The 18,531-nt window shown below is 32.7% G+C and overlaps 3 protein-coding genes across 3 annotated transcripts in view; 2 read left to right on the top strand and 1 right to left on the bottom strand.

The window, feature by feature from the left end:
- The window catches only part of LOC143349395 (facilitated trehalose transporter Tret1), a 33,077-nt gene extending 17,408 nt beyond the window's left edge, over positions 1 to 15,669 (top strand). Inside the window, exons 2-4 of the mRNA XM_076780626.1 lie at positions 5,521 to 5,604; positions 11,607 to 12,025; positions 14,494 to 15,669. Of these exons, the coding sequence (XP_076636741.1) occupies positions 5,521 to 5,604; positions 11,607 to 12,025; positions 14,494 to 15,429 (1,439 nt within the window). The 3' untranslated portion in view covers positions 15,430 to 15,669. The remainder of the gene's footprint in view (positions 1 to 5,520; positions 5,605 to 11,606; positions 12,026 to 14,493) is intronic.
- A 77-nt stretch (positions 15,670 to 15,746) lies between these two features.
- On the bottom strand, positions 15,747 to 17,044 carry Nero (deoxyhypusine hydroxylase nero). Its single transcript, XM_076780627.1, has 3 exons — positions 16,608 to 17,044; positions 16,205 to 16,525; positions 15,747 to 16,142 (listed from the first exon to the last, which is right to left on the bottom strand). The coding sequence occupies exons 1-3, from the start codon at positions 16,885 to 16,887 to the stop codon at positions 15,832 to 15,834; spliced, it is 912 nt and encodes a 303-aa protein (XP_076636742.1). The 5' UTR covers positions 16,888 to 17,044; the 3' UTR covers positions 15,747 to 15,831.
- A 48-nt stretch (positions 17,045 to 17,092) lies between these two features.
- Positions 17,093 to 18,197, top strand: Mrps23 (mitochondrial ribosomal protein S23). The gene is made up of 4 exons (XM_076780634.1): positions 17,093 to 17,233; positions 17,456 to 17,617; positions 17,697 to 17,799; positions 17,908 to 18,197. The coding sequence occupies exons 1-4, from the start codon at positions 17,190 to 17,192 to the stop codon at positions 18,028 to 18,030; spliced, it is 432 nt and encodes a 143-aa protein (XP_076636749.1). The 5' UTR covers positions 17,093 to 17,189; the 3' UTR covers positions 18,031 to 18,197.
- Positions 18,198 to 18,531: the final 334 nt, after the last annotated feature.

The raw sequence follows: 18,531 nt of genomic DNA, 5'->3' as shown, positions 1-18,531 counted from the left end.
CGGATTGGACGATTTTAATGTTTAAAAAGGCAAACGACGCGTATTTAAATGCAGAATATGTAGAAATTCCAAAAATATTCGAAAAGTTGAGTCTTAACCTCGCAAAATGAGAAAAACCCAATAAAAATGGTCCAATTTTCAAACAGCCATAACTCCTATAATAGTGAATATATTTCAATGAAACATTTTTCTGGAGTAGAGCTCATTTGTACCTTCAAAAAAGTATTAAACAACTTTTGAACAAAGTTGAGTCTTGACTCCGAAAAATGAGAAAAACCGTATTAAAATGGTCCAATTTTAAAACAGCCATAACTCCTACAATTGTGAATATATTTCAATGAAACTTTTCTCTGAAGTAGAGCTCATGAATACCTACAAAAAAGTATTAGACAACTTTTCTGTAGGGCGTCAAACAAAATTGCTAAAAATGAAAAAGGAATTTTTAAGAAAAATCGACAGGGGGTAGGTGCCTAAGTTTTTCGACAAAAAAAAAAATTTTTAACTAATTCTGAAAAAATTATTTTCGGTTCCGGGGGTCAATTACAATCATTTTTGGTGAAGAGACCTACCCCCGAAATATTGCGCATTTTCGAGAAAAAAATTCAGAACGAGTGGAACTTTAAACGTTAATAACTTTTTAATGAAGCTTCAATCAACAAATTGGTATTCTTGATTTTCGTCTTATTTTGGCCTCTAGAATCCCCAATAACAATTTTAATGGGGGATTCTGGAGGCCAAAATAAGAGGAAAATTAAGAATACTGATTTGTTGATTGAAGCTTCGGTAAAAGTTAGTAAAAAGTTTCAAATCATTCTAAAAAAATTATTTTCTGATGTGGGGGTTAATTATTATCATTTTCGGTCATTAAACGTACACTTGAAATCCTACGTGTTTTCGAGAAAAAAATTCGTTATCGAAAATATAACGTCTGATCATAACTGTCTGTTATCCAAAATTTAAAAAATTTCAAAACATTCTGGAAAAATTATTTTCGGTTGCAGGGGTTAATTACAATCATTTTTGGTCATTAGACATACCCTCGAAATCCTACGTAGATTCGAGAAAAAAATTCCTTACCGAAAATATAATTTCTGGCTAGAAATGTCTGCCCGAATTTTCATGCGACTCTTCAAAACGTCATAACTTCTGAACGGATTGGACGATTTTAATGTTTAAAAAAGCAAACTACGCGTATTTTGACGGAGAATATGTACAAATCGCAAAAATATTCGAAGAGTTGGTCCTTGACCTCGCAAAATGAGAAAAACCCAATAAAAATGGACCAATTTTCAAGCAGCCATAACTCCTACAATTGTGAACATATTTCAATGAAACTTTTCTCTGAAGTAGAGCTCATAGGTATCTACAAAAAAGTATTAGACAACTTTTCTGTAGACCGTCAAACAAAATTACTAAAAATGAAAAACAAATTTTAAAAAAAAATCGAGAGGTGTAGAAAATTTCGACTAAAAAAAAATTTCAAATCTTTCTGTAAAAAATATTCTGAACAGATTGGAGTCTTTTAATATTTCAAAAGGCAAACAACGCGTATTTTAGTGAGGAATATGTAGAAATTCCAAGAATATTCGAAAAGTTATTCCTTAATACCATAAATTGAGAAAACGCCCATAAAAGTAGTCCAATTTTCAAACGGCCATAACTCCTAGAATAGTCAATATATTGCATTGAAATTTTGGGAGGTAGTAGAGTTCATGAATATCTACAAAAAAGTATTAAACAACTTTTCTGTAGAACCTCAAACGAAATTACTAAAAATGAAAAACGAATTTAAAAAAAAAATCGACAGATGTAGAAAATTTCAACAAAAAACAAAAAATTACAAATCATTCTGAAAAAATACTTTCGATTTTGGTACACAATTATAATCATTTTTAGTTAATACACATACCCCCGAAATCCTACGCACATTCGAGAAAAAAATTCTTTACCGAAAATATAATTTCTGGCCAGAAATGGTTCCTCGAAATTTCGTGCAAATGTTTAAAATATCATAACTTCTGAACGGATTGGAGGATTTTAATATTTCGAAAGGCAAACAACGCGTATTTTAGTGAAGAATATGTAGAAATTCCAAGAATATTCGAAAAGTTGTTCCTTAATACCGTAAATTGAAAAAACCCTCATAAAAGAAGTCCAATTTTCAAACGGCCATAACTCCTAGAATAATCAATATATTGCATTGAAATTTTGATAGGTGGTAGAGTTCATGAATATCTACAAAAAAGTACTAAACAACTTTTCTGTAGAACGTCAAACAAATTCACTAAAAATGAAAAACAAATTTAAAAAAAAAATCGACAGCTATAGAAAATTTTCAACTAAAAAAAAAATTTCAAATCTTTCTGAAAAAAATACTTTCGGTTTTGGGAGACAATTGCAATCATTTTTAGTTAATACACATACCCTAGAAATCCTACTCAGTTTCGAGAAAAAAATTCTTTACCGAAAATATAATTTCTGGCCAGAAATGGTTCCTCGAAATTTCGTGCAAATGTTTAAAATATCATAATTTCTGAACAGATTGGAGTCTTTTAATATTTCAAAAGGCAAACAACGCGTATTTTAGTGAAGAATATGTAGAAATTCTAAGAATGTCCGAAAAGTATTGGCCAGATCGACTGCATAGTCGATTTGATGCTCTTAGTTTGAAGAAATAGTTATTTTTACGTTGCAACGGAACGTGCAATGATTGAATAGTAACTTGTTCAAGACAAAAGCAACTGCACTCGCACCTGTCAGGTGGCACAATTGCAACATCGATTCACGTGCCTCGAATTAAATTCACGTACTGATTATAAGAATGGTCAGAAACTTGCGTTTCAGAAAGTCAAATTTTTCGACGAAATTAAAAGTTTCAAATCTTTCTAAAAAAATTATTTTTGGTTGCAGGGGTCAATTACAATCATTTTTGGTGAATAGACATACCTCCGAAATCTTAAGCAGTTTCGAGAAAAAAATTCAGAAAGGAGGTCAAATTTTTTGGCGAAATTAAAAGTTTCAAATCGTTCTAAAAAAATTATTTTCGGTTTTGGAGGTCAATTACAATCATTTTTGGTCAATACACATAAGCTCGAAATCATACGCACTTACGAGAAAAAAATTCCTGATCGAAAATCTAATGTAAGGTCAAAAATACACCCCCGAAACATGCAAATTTTTAAAATATCATAACTTCTGAACGGATTGAGGGATTTGAATGTTTCAAACGGCAAACAACGCGTGTTATATGTGAAGAATATGTAGAAATTTTAACAATATTGAAAAAGTTATTCCTTGACCTTGTAAAGTGAGAAAAACCCCATAAAAATTGTCCAATTTTCAAACAGCCATAACTCCTACAATAGTGAATATATTTCAATGAAATTTTTTTCTGAAGTAGAGTTCATGGGTACCTACAAGAAAGTATTAAACAACTTTTCTGTACAGCGCGAGCCAAATTGATTAAAAATAAAAATTGATTTTTTACGAAAAATCGACAGAAATTTTTCGTCGAAAAAAAAAAAATTTCAAATCGCTTTGGAAAAATTATTTTCGATTGCAGGGGTCAATTACAATCATTTTTGGTGAATAGACATACCTCCGAAATCTTAAGCAGTTTCGAGAAAAAAATTCAGAAAGGAGGTCAAATTTTTTGGCGAAATTAAAAGTTTCAAATCGTTCTAAAAAAATTATTTTCGGTTTTGGAGGTCAATTACAATCATTTTTGGTCGATACATATAAGCTCGAAATCATACGCACTTACGAGAAAAAAATTCCTGATCGAAAATCTAATGTAAGGTCAAAAATACACCCCCGAAACATGCAAATTTTTAAAATATCATAACTTCTGAACGGATTGAGGGATTTGAATGTTTCAAACAGCAAACAACGCGTGTTATATGTGAAGAATATGTAGAAATTTTAACAATATTGAAAAAGTTATTCCTTGACCTTGTAAAGTGAGAAAAACCCCAAAAAATGGTCCAATATTCAAACAGCCATAACTCCTGCAATTCTGAATATATTTCAATGAAACTTTTTTGTGAAGTAGAGCTCATGGGTATCTACAGATAAGTATTAGACAACTTTTCTGTACAGCGCGAGCCAAATTGATTAAAAATAAAAATTGATTTTTTAAGAAAAATCGACAGAAATTTTTCGTCGAAAAAAAAAAAATTTCAAATCGCTTTGGAAAAATTATTTTCGATTGCAGGGGTCAATTACAATCATTTTTGGTGAATAGACATACCTCCAAAATCCTACGCATTTTCGAGAAAAAAATTCAGAAAGGTCAAATTTTTTGGCGAAATTAAAAGTTTCAAATCGTTCTAAAAAAATTATTTTCGGTTTTGGAGGTCAATTACAATCATTTTTGGTCAATACACATAAGCTCGAAATCATACGCACTTACGAGAAAAAAATTCCTGATCGAAAATCTAATGTAAGGTCAAAAATACACCCCCGAAACATGCAAATTTTTAAAATATCATAACTTCTGAACGGATTGAGGGATTTGAATGTTTCAAACAGCAAACAACGCGTGTTATATGTGAAGAATATGTAGAAATTTTAACAATATTGAAAAAGTTATTCCTTGACCCCGTAAAGTGAGAAAAACCCCATAAAAATGGTCCAATTTTCAAACAGCCATAACTCCTACAATAGTGAATATATTTCAATGAAATTTTTTTGTGAAGTAGAGTTCATGGGTACCTACAAGAAAGTATTAAACAACTTTTCTGTACAGCGCGAGCCAAATTGATTAAAAATAAAAATTGATTTTTTAAGAAAAATCGACAGAAATTTTTCGTCGAAAAAAAAAAAATTTCAAATCGCTTTGGAAAAATTATTTTCGGTTGCAGGGGTCAATTACAATCATTTTTGGTGAATACGCATACCTCCAAAATCCTACGCATTTTCGAGAAAAAAATTCAGAAAGGAGGTCAAATTTTTTGGCGAAATTAAAAGTTTCAAATCGTTCTAAAAAAATTATTTTCGGTTTTGGAGGTCAATTACAATCATTTTTGGTCAATACACATAAGCTCGAAATCATACGCACTTACGAGAAAAAAATTCCTGATCGAAAATCTAATGTAAGGTCAAAAATACACCCCCGAAACATGCAAATTTTTAAAATATCATAACTTCTGAACGGATTGAGGGATTTTAATGTTTCAAACAGCAAACAACGCGTGTTATATGTGAAGAATATGTAGAAATTTTAACAATATTGAAAAAGTTATTCCTTGACCTTGTAAAGTGAGAAAAACCCCAAAAAATGGTCCAATATTCAAACAGCCATAACTCCTGCAACTCTGAATATATTTCAATGAAACTTTTTTGTGAAGTAGAGCTCATGGGTATCTACAGATAAGTATTAGACAACTTTTCTGCAGAGTGTCAAATAAAATAAAAATGCGTTCTTTGCCTCGTACTTTGCAACGAAGTTATGGTTTCTTCTCAATGGAAGAAACAAACTTTTGCTTTTCAGATTACTGACACTGAAATGTTCTTTTTTAGGTACAAGTACAGGAAACATGGATGAAAATGGATGTGCCAAGGGGAAACAGAAACTTCGCCCGCAAATAATAGCTAGCATCATAAGTAAATATTCTTTAACAAATTTATATTAGATTAGAAATATTCTGACGCTCTTAAAGCATGGAAATATTTGCGAGTTCGTTTACCGATTGAAATAAACGACGGCAGAACTTTTACTAGTACCTTTGTTGGGAACTTCCTGTTCCATAAAAGCATAGTAAATTCATATTCTGCACACGTGGAACTATTTAGTTATTCGAATCACAGAAGAGAAAACGTGATTTGTCTCGTCAAGTTGCTGGGATTATATCAAAGTCCGCAACAAAGCTACTTGCGTCGAACAGAAATTTATATTAATGCAATTCTTTCGAAATAAATACGGGGTGTCCAATAATCCCTGAGGAAAATTTTAATGGGAGATTCTGGAGGCTAAAATAAGATGGAAATTAAGAATATCAATTTGTTGATGGAGGCTTCGTTAAAAAGTTATTAAAGAATTAAATTAATAAATTTTAAATCATTCTGGAAAAATTATTTTTAGTTGCGGGGGTCAGTGATAATCATTTTTGGTGAAAACACATATACCTGAAATCCTACGCATTTTCGAGAAAAAAATTCAGAAAGGAGGTCAAATTTTTCGGAAAATTAAAAAATTCCAAATGGTTTTAAAAAAATTACATTCGGTTACTGGGGTCAATTGCAAGCATTTTTTGTAAATAGACATACCCTCGAAATCCTACGCATTTTCGAGAAAAAAATTCAGAAAGGAGGTCAAATTTTTCGGTGAAATTAAAAAATTCCAAATCGTTTCAAAAAAATTACATTTAGTTACTGGGGTCAATTACAAGCATTTTTTGTAAATAGACATACCCTCGAAATCCTACGCATTTTCGAGAAAAAAATTCAAGTAGGTGCTGACATTTTTCGACAAAATTACTAAATTTCAAATTGTTCTGGAAAAATTATTTTCGATTGTAGGGGTTAATTATAATCATTTTTGGTCAACAGACATACACTCGAATTCCTACGCATTTTCGAGAAAAAAATTCAGAAAGGAGGTCAAATTTTTCGGTGAAATTAAAAAATTCCAAATCGTTTTAAAAAAATTATATTCAGTTACTGGGGTCAATTACAAGCATTTTTTGTAAACAGACATACCCTCGAAATCCTACGCATTTTCGAGAAAAAAATTCAAGTAGGTGCTGACATTTTTCGACAAAATTACTAAATTTCAAATTGTTCTGGAAAAATTATTTTCGATTGTAGGGGTTAATTATAATCATTTTTGGTCAACAGACATACACTCGAATTCCTACGCATTTTCGAGAAAAAAATTCAGAAAGGAGGTCAAATTTTTCGGTGAAATTAAAAAATTCCAAATGGTTTTAAAAAAATTACATTCAGTTACTGGGGTCAATTACAAGCATTTTTTGTAAATAGACATACCCTCGAAATCCTACGCATTTTCGAGAAAAAAATTGTTAATCGTAAATATAGTTTATGGCCAAAATTTCATGTGAATCTTTAAAATGTCATAATTTCTGAACGGATTGAAGGATTTTAATTTTCAAAAATGCAACCAACGTGTATTTTAGTGAAGAATACGTAGAAATTGCAAAAATATTCGAAAAGTTGATAATTCAGTCCGTAAAATGAGAAAAACTCCATAAAAATGGGCCAATTTTCAAATGACCATAACTCCTATAATAGTGAATATATTTCAATGAAAATTTAGGGGGAAGTAGAGTTCATGGATACCTACAAAAAAGTACTAAACAACTTTTCTGTGAAGCGTCAAACAAAATTACAAAAAATCGAAAACCAATTGCTAAGAAAAATCGATAGGGGGTAGGAGACTAAATTTTTCGACAAAATTAAAAAATTTCAAATCATTCTAAAAAAATCATTTTCAGTTGCAGAGGTCAATTATAGTCATTTTTGATCAATACATATATCCCCGAAATCCTACGCACTTTCGAGAAAAAATTTCGAGTAGGGAATTTTTTCGTCAAAAATAAAAAATTTCAAATCGTTCTAGAAAAATTATTCTTGTCTATGGGGGTTAATAACAATCATTTTTGGTGAATACACATATCCTCGAAATCCTACGCATTTTCGAGAAAAAAATTCTGAAAGGAGGTCAAATTTTTCGGAAAATTAAAAAATTCCAAATGGTTTTAAAAAAATTACATTCGATTACTGGGGTCAATTACAAGCATTTTTTGTAAATAGACATACCCTCGAAATCCTACGCATTTTCGAGAAAAAAATTGTTAATCGTAAATATAGTTTATGGCCAAAATTTCATGTGAATCTTTAAAAGTTAATAATTTCTGAACGGATTAAAGGATTTTAGTTTTCAAAAATGCAAACAACGTGTATTTTAGTGAAGTATACGTAGAAATTGCAAAAATATTCGAAAAGTTGATAATTCGGTCCGTAAAATGAGAAAAACTCCATAAAAATGGTCCAATTTTCAAATGACCATAACTCCTATAATAGTGAATATATTTCAATGAAATTTTAGGAGGAAGTAGAGTTCATGGATACCTACAAAAAAGTACTAAACAACTTTTCTGTAAAGCGTCAAACAAAATTACAAAAAATCAAAAACCAATTGCTAAGAAAAATCGATAGGGGGTAGGTGCTTAAATTTTTCGTCAAAATTAAAAAATTTCAAATCATTCTAAAAAAATTATTTTCAGTTGCAGAGGTCAATTATAGTCATTTTTGATCAATACATATACCCCCGAAAACCTACGCATTTTCGCGAAAAAAAGTCGAGGAGTGAAATTTTTCATCTAAATTAAAAAATTTCAAACCGTTCTAAAAAAATTATTCTTGTCTATGGGGGTTAATAACAATCATTTTTGGTGAAAACACATACCCTCGAAATCCTACGCATTTTCCAGAAAAAAAATTCAGAAAGGAGGTCAAATTTTTCGGTGAAATTAAAAAATTCCAAATCGTTTTAAAAAAATCACATTCAGTTACTGAGGTCAATTACAAGCATTTTTTGTAAATAGACATACCCACGAAATCCTACGCATTTTCGAGAAAAAAATTGCTAATCGTAAATATAGTTTATGGCCAGAAATGTAGTCCCAAAATTTCATGCGAATCTTTAAAATGCCATAATTTCTGAACGGATTGAAGGATTTTAATTTTCAAAAATGCAAACAACGTGTATTTTAGTGAAGAATACGTAGAAATTGCAAAAATATTCGAAAAGTTGATAATTCAGTCCGCAAAATGAGAAAAACTCCATAAAAATGGTCCAATTTTCAAATGACCATAACTTCTATAATAGTGAATATATTTCAATGAAATTTTAGGAGGAAGTAGAGTTCATGGATACCTACAAAAAAGTACTAAACAACTTTTCTGTGAAGTGTCAAACAAAATTACAAAAAATCAAAAACCAATTGCTAAGAAAAATCGATAGGGGGTAGGTGACTAAATTTTTCATCAAAATTAAAAAATTTCAAATCGTTCTAAAAAAATTATTTTCAGTTGTAGGGGTCAATTATAGTCATTTTTTATCAATTCATATACCCCCGAAAACCTACGCACTTTCGAGAAAAAATTTCGAGTAGGGAATTTTTTCGTCAAAAATAAAAAATTTCAAATCGTTCTAGAAAAATTATTCTTGTCTATGGGGGTTAATAACAATCATTTTTGGTGAATACACATATCCTCGAAATCCTACGCATTTTCGAGAAAAAAATTCTGAAAGGAGGTCAAATTTTTCGGAAAATTAAAAAATTCCAAATGGTTTTAAAAAAATTACATTCGATTACTGGGGTCAATTACAAGCATTTTTTGTAAATAGACATACCCACGAAATCCTACGCATTTTCGAGAAAAAAATTGCTAATCGTAAATATAGTTTATGGCCAGAAATGTAGTCCCAAAATTTCATGCGAATCTTTAAAATGCCATAATTTCTGAACGGATTGAAGGATTTTAATTTTCAAAAATGCAAACAACGTGTATTTTAGTGAAGAATACGTAGAAATTGCAAAAATATTCGAAAAGTTGATAATTCAGTCCGCAAAATGAGAAAAACTCCATAAAAATGGTCCAATTTTCAAATGACCATAACTTCTATAATAGTGAATATATTTCAATGAAATTTTAGGAGGAAGTAGAGTTCATGGATACCTACAAAAAAGTACTAAACAACTTTTCTGTAAAGCGTCAAACAAAATTATAAAAAATCAAATACCAATTGTTAAGAAAAATCGATAGGGGGTAGGTGCTTAAATTTTTCGTAAAAATTAAAAAATTTTAAATCATTCTAAAAAAATTATTTTCAGTTGCAGAGGTCAATTATAGTCATTTTTGATCAATACATATACCCCCGAAATCCTACGCACTTTCGAGAAAAAAATTCGAGTAGTGAAATTTTTCGTCAAAATTAAAAAATTTCAAATCGTTCTAAAAAAATTATTCTTGTCTATGGGGGTTAATAACAATCATTTTTGGTGAATACACATATCCTCGAAATTCTACGTGTTTTCGAGAAAAAAATTCATTACCGAGAATATAATGTAAGGTCAGAAATACAGCCCCGAAAAATGCAAATATTTAAAATGTCATAACTTCTGAACGGATTGAGGGATTTTAATGTTTCAAACGGCAAACAACGCGTATTTTGGTGAAGGATATGTAGAAATTCTGATAATATTGGAATAGTTGTTCCTTAACCCCGTAAAGAGACAAAAACCCCATAAAAATGGTCGAATTTTCAAACAGCCATAACTCCTACAATAGTGAATATATTTCAATGAAACTTTTTTCTGAAGTAGAGTTCATGGGTACCTACAAAAAAGTATTAAACAACTTTTCTCTACAGCGCCAGCCAAATTGATTAAAAATAGAAATTGAATTTTTAAGAAAAATCGACAGGTCAAGGGTGTTTGGTAACTGGTGGTACAAGCGAAAGGGGGATGATTTTACATGAAAAAATAAGTCTAAAATACAGAATAAAAATTTTTCATGTGAAGCTTCGTTTTCGAGAAAATCGGCTTTGAATTTTCGCCAGGTGTGCGTGCACTTGACCACGCCCTGTTATAATATATCTTGCTATAGATCATTGTCTCGATTGAAGTTTATGTCGATAAACACTTCCAGTATCATGAAATCGTTTACAAACTTAAACTTAAACTTAAACTGCAATAATACTCATCGAGACAATCATCTATAGCGAGATATATTATAACAGGGCGTGGTCAAGTGCACCCACACCTGGCGAAAATTCAAACGCGATTTTCTCGAAAACGAAGCCTCGTATGAAAAATGTTTATTCTATATTTTAGACTTATTTTTTCATGTAGAATCATCCCCCTTTCGCTTGTACCACCAGTCACCAAACACCCTGTATATTTAAACTATCGACAACAAATTTTGTATTTTTTAACAAGAAATCGAGTTTAATAGTCTATATCTTATGCATAATGAATCTTTTACAGTAAACATATCGGTACTCTCAATACATATACAAAGGGTGTTTGGTAACTGGTGGTACAAGCGAAAGGGGGATGATTCTACATGAAAAAATAAGTCTAAAATACAGAATAAAAATTTTTCATGCGAAGCTTCGTTTTCGAGAAAATCGGCTTTGAATTTTCGCCAGGTGTGGGTGCACTTGACCACGCCCTGTTATAATATATCTCGCTATAGATCATTGTCTCGACTGAAGTTTATGTCGATAAACACTTCCAGTATCATGAAATCGTTTACAAACTTAAACTTAAACTTAAACTGCAATAATACTCATCGAGACAATCATCTATAGCGAGATATATTATAACAGGGCGTGGTCAAGTGCACCCACACCTGGCGAAAATTCAAACGCGATTTTCTCGAAAACGAAGCCTCGTATGAAAAATGTTTACTCTATATTTTAGACTTATTTTTTCATGTAGAATCATCCCCCTTTCGCTTGTACCACCAGTCACCAAACACCCTGTATATTTAAACTATCGACAACAAATTTTGTATTTTTTAACAAGAAATCAAGTTTAATAGTCTATATCTTATATATAATGAATCTTTTACAGTAAACATATCGGTACTCTCATGTGGAGCTTGCTATGCCTACTCGATGTCCAAGTCTACCAAGGTTTCTGACCAGGAAAAATGGATAAATCTAGGTTTGCCAGTTGGCGCCTGCATCGGTCCCATCGCGTCTGGTTTACTGATAGATCATATAAGCAGGAAATGGTTCCTCTATCTGACGTCGATACCATTCATCGCCTGTTGGGTCCTCACCTACATGGTCAAAACTTGGACGCTGCTTTTAGTGGGTAGACTGCTTGCTGGTGTTTCGGTTGGAGCCATTTTCGCAGTGGTACCCCTGTATCTAGGGGAAATTGTCGAGACGAGAATCAGAGGGGCCGCTGGCATGATGATACCCATGTTCTTCAATATAGGATTCCTGCTTGTACAAGGAATCGAATCGTTGAAAATGGACCCAAAGGTAACGGAACTGTTTAAAGGGGTAGTTTCATGCTCGAATCAATTTTCTTTTTATTTTATTTTTTGAAAGTATACAGGGTGTTTGGCCAATACTGGGAAAAATTTTAATGGGGGATTTTAATGGAGGTCGAAATAAGACGAAAATTAAGAATACTAATTTGTTGATGGAGGCTTCGTTAAAAAGTTATTGACAATTAAATTAAAAAATTTCTAATCGTTTTGGAAAAATTATTTTTGGTTGCGGGGGTTAATTACAATCATTTTTGGTGGATAGACATACCTCCGAAATCTTAAGCATTTTCGAGAAAAAAATTCAGAAAGGAGGTCAAATTTTTTGGCGAAATTAAAAAATTTCAAATCGTTTCAAAAAAATTATTTTCGGTTTTGGAGGTCAATTACAATCATTTTTGGTCAATACACATAAGCTCGAAATCATACGCACTTACGAGAAAAAAATTCCTGATCGAAAATCTAATGTAAGGTCAAAAATACACCCCCGAAACATGCAAATTTTTAAAATATCATAACTTCTGAACGGATTGGACGATTTTAATGTTCAAAAATGCAAATAACGCGTATTTTAATGTAGAATATGTAGAAATTCCAAAAATATTGAAAAAGTTATTCCTTGACCTTGTAAAGTGAGAAAAACCCCATAAAAATGGTCCAATATTCAAACAGCCATAACTCCTGCAATTGTGAATATATTTCAATGAAACTTTTTTGTGAAGTAGAGCTCATGGGTATCTACAGATAAGTATTAGACAACTTTTCTGTAGAGTGTCAAATAAAATTACTAAAAATGAAAAACGAATTTTTAAGAAAAATCGAGAAGGGTAGGTGCCTAAATTTTTCGACGAAATTGAAAAATTTCAAATCGTTCTGAAAAAATTATTTTCGATTGCGGGGATCAATTATAATCATTTTTGGTCAATAGACATACCCTCGAAATCCTAACCATTTTCGAGAAAAAAATTCCTTACCGAAAATATAATTTCAGGCCAACAATGCTTCCCCCAATTTCATGCTAATCTTTAAAACACCATAACTTCTGAACGGATTGGACGATTTTAATGTTCAAAAATGCAAATAACGCGTATTTTAATGCAGAATATGTAGAAATTCCAAAAATATTGAAAAAGTTATTCCTTGACCTTGTAAAGTGAGAAAAACCCCATAAAAATGGTCCAATATTCAAACAGCCATAACTCCTATAATAGTGAATATATTTCAATGAAACTTTTTTCTGAAGTAGAGCTCATTTGTACCTTCAAAAAAGTATTAAACAACTTTTCAACAAAGTTGAGTCTTGACACCGAAAAATGAGAAAAACCGTATTAAAATGGTCCAATTTTCAAACAGCCATAACTCCTACGACAGTGAATATATTTCAATGAAACTTTTTTCTGAAGTAGAGCTCATTTGTACCTTCAAAAAAGTATTAAACAACTTTTCAACAAAGTTGAGTCTTGACTCCGAAAAATGAGAAAAACCGTATTAAAATGGTCCAATTTTCAAACAGCCATAACTCCTACGATAGTGAATATATTTCAGTGAAACTTTTTTCTGAAGTAGAGCTCATTTGTACCTTCAAAAAAGTATTAAACAACTTTTCAACAAAGTTGAGTTTTGACTCCGAAAAATGAGAAAAACCGTATTAAAATGGTCCAATTTTCAAACAGCCATAACTCCTATAATAGTGAATATATTTCAATGAAACTTTTTTCTGAACTAGAGCTTATTTGTACCTTCAAAAAAGTATTAAACAACTTTTCAACAAAGTTCAGTCTTGACTCCGAAAAATGAGAAAAACCGTATAAAAATGGTCCAATTTTCAAACAGCCATAACTCCTACTAAAATGAATATATTTCAGTGAAACTTTTTTCTGAAGTAGAGCTCATTTGTACCTTCAAAAAAGTATTAAACAACTTTTCAACAAAGTTGAGTCTTGACTCCGAAAAATGAGAAAAACCGTATAAAAATGGTCCAATTTTCAAACAGCCATAACTCCTATAATAGTGAATATATTTCAATGAAACTTTTTTCTGAAGTAGAGCTTATTTGTACCTTCAAAAAAGTATTAAACAACTTTTCAACAAAGTTCAGTCTTGACTCCGAAAATTGGGAAAAACCGTATTAAAATGGTCCAATTTTCAAACAGCCATAACTCCTATAATAGTGAATATATTTCAATGAAACTTTTTTCTGAAGTAGAGCTCATAGGTACCTACATAAAAGTATTAAACAACTTTTCCGTAGGACGTCAAACGAAATTACTAAAAATCAAAAACTAATATTTAAGAAAAATCAATAGTGAATATATTTCAATGAAACCCGTGGGGGTGTGTGGGTCCTACCAAAACCATAACAAGTTAATTAAATTTTGCAACTTACATATATCCAAATTATCTAATGTAAACTTTTCTGTAAAACATCATTTCGTTACACTTTGCAATTTATTGTTTCAGTTACTATGGATAGTTTGTTTGGCTCCCACAATAGTATTCATGCTAACAGCTATATGGTTACCGGAATCGCCTTACTACTACCTGAAGAAGAAGAAGGAGAAGCACGCCAACCTGTCCTTGATATGGCTGCGAGGCGGGACAGACAACAAAATGGAGCTAGAGGAAATGTCCAGTTTCGTGAACACTGAAGAGAAGGGAGGATTGAAGGAACTGTTCACTGACTGTGTAAACAGAAGAGCTCTTTTGCTGGTGTTCCTGTTACTGGCGGGTCAACAACTCTCTGGATTACTGGTTATCCATTCGCACATAGATTTTCTGTTGAAAGAAATACCTTTTAAAATAAGCAGCGCGGACGTTCTTCTTGCATTGACCGGGGTGGCCATACTGATAAGCATACTGTTCTCGTTCGTCGCCGACAGAATCGGTAGAAAGACCCTGTTCTTGATATCTGGCTATGTCACTGGTCTGTGCCTCTGCCTCATAGCAACGTACTTCCTCTTGAGCAAGCAAATGAACCTCCGCAGCTTTGGTTGGGCACCCCTAGCCATTATTCTTGTCTATTACATCTTCTTCACCATCGGTTTGGCCCCCATACCAGCAATCGTCTCTTCAGAAATCTTCTCCATGAAAGTGAGACACTGGGCGACCATGGTCACGGGTATTTATGGGTCCGTGCTGTACATAATCGTCACCCAATGTTACCCACTTATTATAGGCGCTAGTCCATCTAGTAATACCCAGTCTTATCCAGTGATATTTTACGTGTTCGGTGTTATCGAACTTATCGTAGCCACCACTGCAGCTGTCGTCATGCCGGAAACGTCGCGTAAATCTTTCAAGGAAATCCAGGAGGTTCTGAAGAAACGCAGCTGCAAGCCGAAAGAGAAGAAGACGGAGGCAGACGCGAAACCAGAAATGATCACGGAGGAACAATAATAAACCAGTTATTCGTTTAATTTCTTAATGTTTTCTTTTTTCTAATTGTCTTTTCAACACCCAGTACCCCCATCAAACTTACGTGAAGCAGGAATAGATGTAACATGAAGATCATTAAAGATTTCACTGTATTTTATTATGTAATTAATGTCAAATTGTGATCTGCCGATGGACCAACCCTTCAGTCACGTCTTTGATTACCTACGCTCTCTTAAAGAATACTTATGATAATTATTTAGATAGTACAGGAAGAAGACATGTTCCCAGCTGTTTTTGTTGACTAACAAAGTGATGGCTCAAAGACAATAATAACAAGATATTATAATATTCAGTTTTATTTACCTTTAGTACAGTTATCGTGTAGAATGCTGAATTTATTTACAAATACACAGAAATACAACTTCAAGCAGTGACTTTTTCCAACGTGTCTGCATACTGAAACTCTACGCTGTTCTCATACTCGCACATATCCAATGCAATTATGCAACTCTCTCGTACAACTCTTTTATTGTCGTTGAGATACTTGCGTAATATTCTGAAACAATCCGGAGTGGCAATGGAGCCCAAAGCCTCTGCACACTCATGTCGCACCATTTCGTTCTCCCCTGCGTCCTCCAAAGAAGCTTGCAAATATGGCACGCAAATTTCTTCCTGCAGTTGCCCAAGAACAAAAGCTATTTCGTGCCTAAACAAAGCGCTGCCTGCTTTTAAACCTACGAATAGAGACAGTAACAATGTTTAATACGATAGAATCTTTTAGTATTGTTAGATTTACCTTCGCTAAGAGCAAGAATGCTCTTTTGTGTACGTATATTTCTCAAAGAGAACATAGTTCGATATCTCTCGAACAACGGAGTGGTTTCGTCTAGCAGAATGTCCTTTAACTTGTCGACGTCTGTGATCTCAGCCGGTGGTGCCGGATCCACCGACATGTAAGGGCTCTTTTCTAAATTTATCGGAGTGTAATGTGACTTTAACCACCGCAGTCGACACAACGCCAACTGACAGGTTTCCGCCACTTCAGGTACACAGTCTTTGCTATAGTCCTCTAATACTGGTATCACGCTAGTTTCACCTATCGCGCCTAAAGCTTCACCTAAAGCGAACGAAAGAGAACTGTAAACGAAACGCTTGCGATTACAAGTTCCCATAGGAATACGGATCTCGCTACAATGTACCTGCTTCGTGGCGCACCATCGGTTCTTGGGTAACGTCTGCCAACACTTCTATGAGAATGGGTATAGCATAAGGATCTTGCATTTGACCAAGACAGTACGCAAGCTCGTGCTTCAACAATGCTGATTCATCTTTGAAGCATTTATGAATCTGTTCGATGGCCTTGGAGCCACCAATATTTTTCAAAGTGAATAACGCGCGAAACCTTTCCTTCAGCGGACGATTATTGTCGTTTAAAACACGACCTATCGCAACAATTTCATTTTCGCTCACTTCCAACATGTTTTTTTTCTCGAATATTTAGTTAATATTCTCCACTTTGCTTTAAACCAAGTATCCTGTAAATTTCAGAATAGGTATCGACCTCGATGTTTCTTTACGCGACGATTATAAAAAATCTTTAAATTTGGAACAGTTTCGAACTACGTTATTACACGAAAACGTTCGAGTTAAATCTGAAGAGGTTAGGTCACATGTTCATTTGCATCGGTGGTCGAGCTAAACGTCACAAAAATTGGAGCGGTCGAGCCATTGTTTTCGCGTGCTGGAATTCTATTTGTGAAATTGGATTTCGCACATAAATTATGGCGCATTCTAGATTAGATCGAATTGGAACGATTTACTCGAGGTGAAGGTCACTTTATAACTGTTTTTTCAGTGTTTGTAAATTTCACGAAACAGGTTATGTAGTGCATATGTATATAGCATATTAAATTGTTACAATCATTAGACAGTATACAATGAAAAATTTAAATTGTGGCAAAGAAATTGAATCTTGTCGAAAATTGACAAATTCGAAATAGACCAATAGAAATATTGTTACTATTATATAAGATGTTTCTGATTTTAGAGTAACGCATTTGATACGAGGCGGTTCTATGAAAGAGGAAAATATACCGATATGGTACGAATTATATAAAACTTTTCCCCCGATGTATGAGCCACGTTACGACAGACCGGGCTCCAAAGAGCCGCTAAGAAATATTTATTACGAGGAGGATTTAATAAGAGCGTAAGCATGATATGGGCAGGAATTTTATGTTAGAAATTGGTAAATTTGTTTGTGTTTTAAATATGCTATTATTTGATAGAAAGTTTCACAAAGATGTAGCGTCTTTACCATCGATATCCTTACAAAATAACAAGGCGACTCCTACTCGAAAGTTCCTCGATTTGTATGCGCAATATCAACAGGTAATACGCAATGCAAGTTACTCTTGATCGAATAATGCAAGGAATATTGTATATTCTTGACAATATGTAATAAAATAGGCATTTAATACTTCATTTAATTGATCGCAGGATGGTTTTGAAAGTACGAAAGCATATGAAAAAGCAATGTCTCAATATATGTCGATATATCCAAGGCGTAAGTATGTACAGCCAGCATCAGAAGATAGTAAAACTGTTAAAACTAGCGAATAAAAGATTTTAATGATGCAATAGACTTTAAAAAAGAAATTAAACCATATACATTGCATATACATTGTTCGTGTTACTTGTTTGATACCGTGCAAGTGCTAACAAAGTCAAATATTACTGATATAAATTGTACTAATTGCAAACTGTGTAATAGAAATTTTTAGAAACCAGCAGAGATAGTAAGTAGTATTTTTTTTGTTGGAAACCCAATAGAAATTACGGAGTATCAATTAAAATGTCGAGTTTTTTATTTCATAAAAATCATATTTTTAAATTGTACCGCGTGTGGACCTAATTAAAGGCGGGAAATCTGAAAACTGAAAACTGAAAATGAATTATCAACATAACCCTTAAAATATTTTAGATTTTATTGTCTTCGTGGTTGAGTTGTTCTTGATCCAATAAGGAGTAACTACACGTCACCTGTCTATCTAGTATTATCGTACTATACAGAGATGACTTGTTGACTATGCACGCTGATTGGTCCTCACACGCATCATCGTC

This window comes from Colletes latitarsis, chromosome 13 (assembly GCF_051014445.1).
Source record: "Colletes latitarsis isolate SP2378_abdomen chromosome 13, iyColLati1, whole genome shotgun sequence".
Taxonomy (NCBI): Eukaryota; Metazoa; Arthropoda; class Insecta; order Hymenoptera; family Colletidae; genus Colletes; species Colletes latitarsis.
The sequence above is the reverse complement of the archived record's forward strand: the minus strand, read 5'-3'. Positions and strand labels throughout refer to the sequence as shown.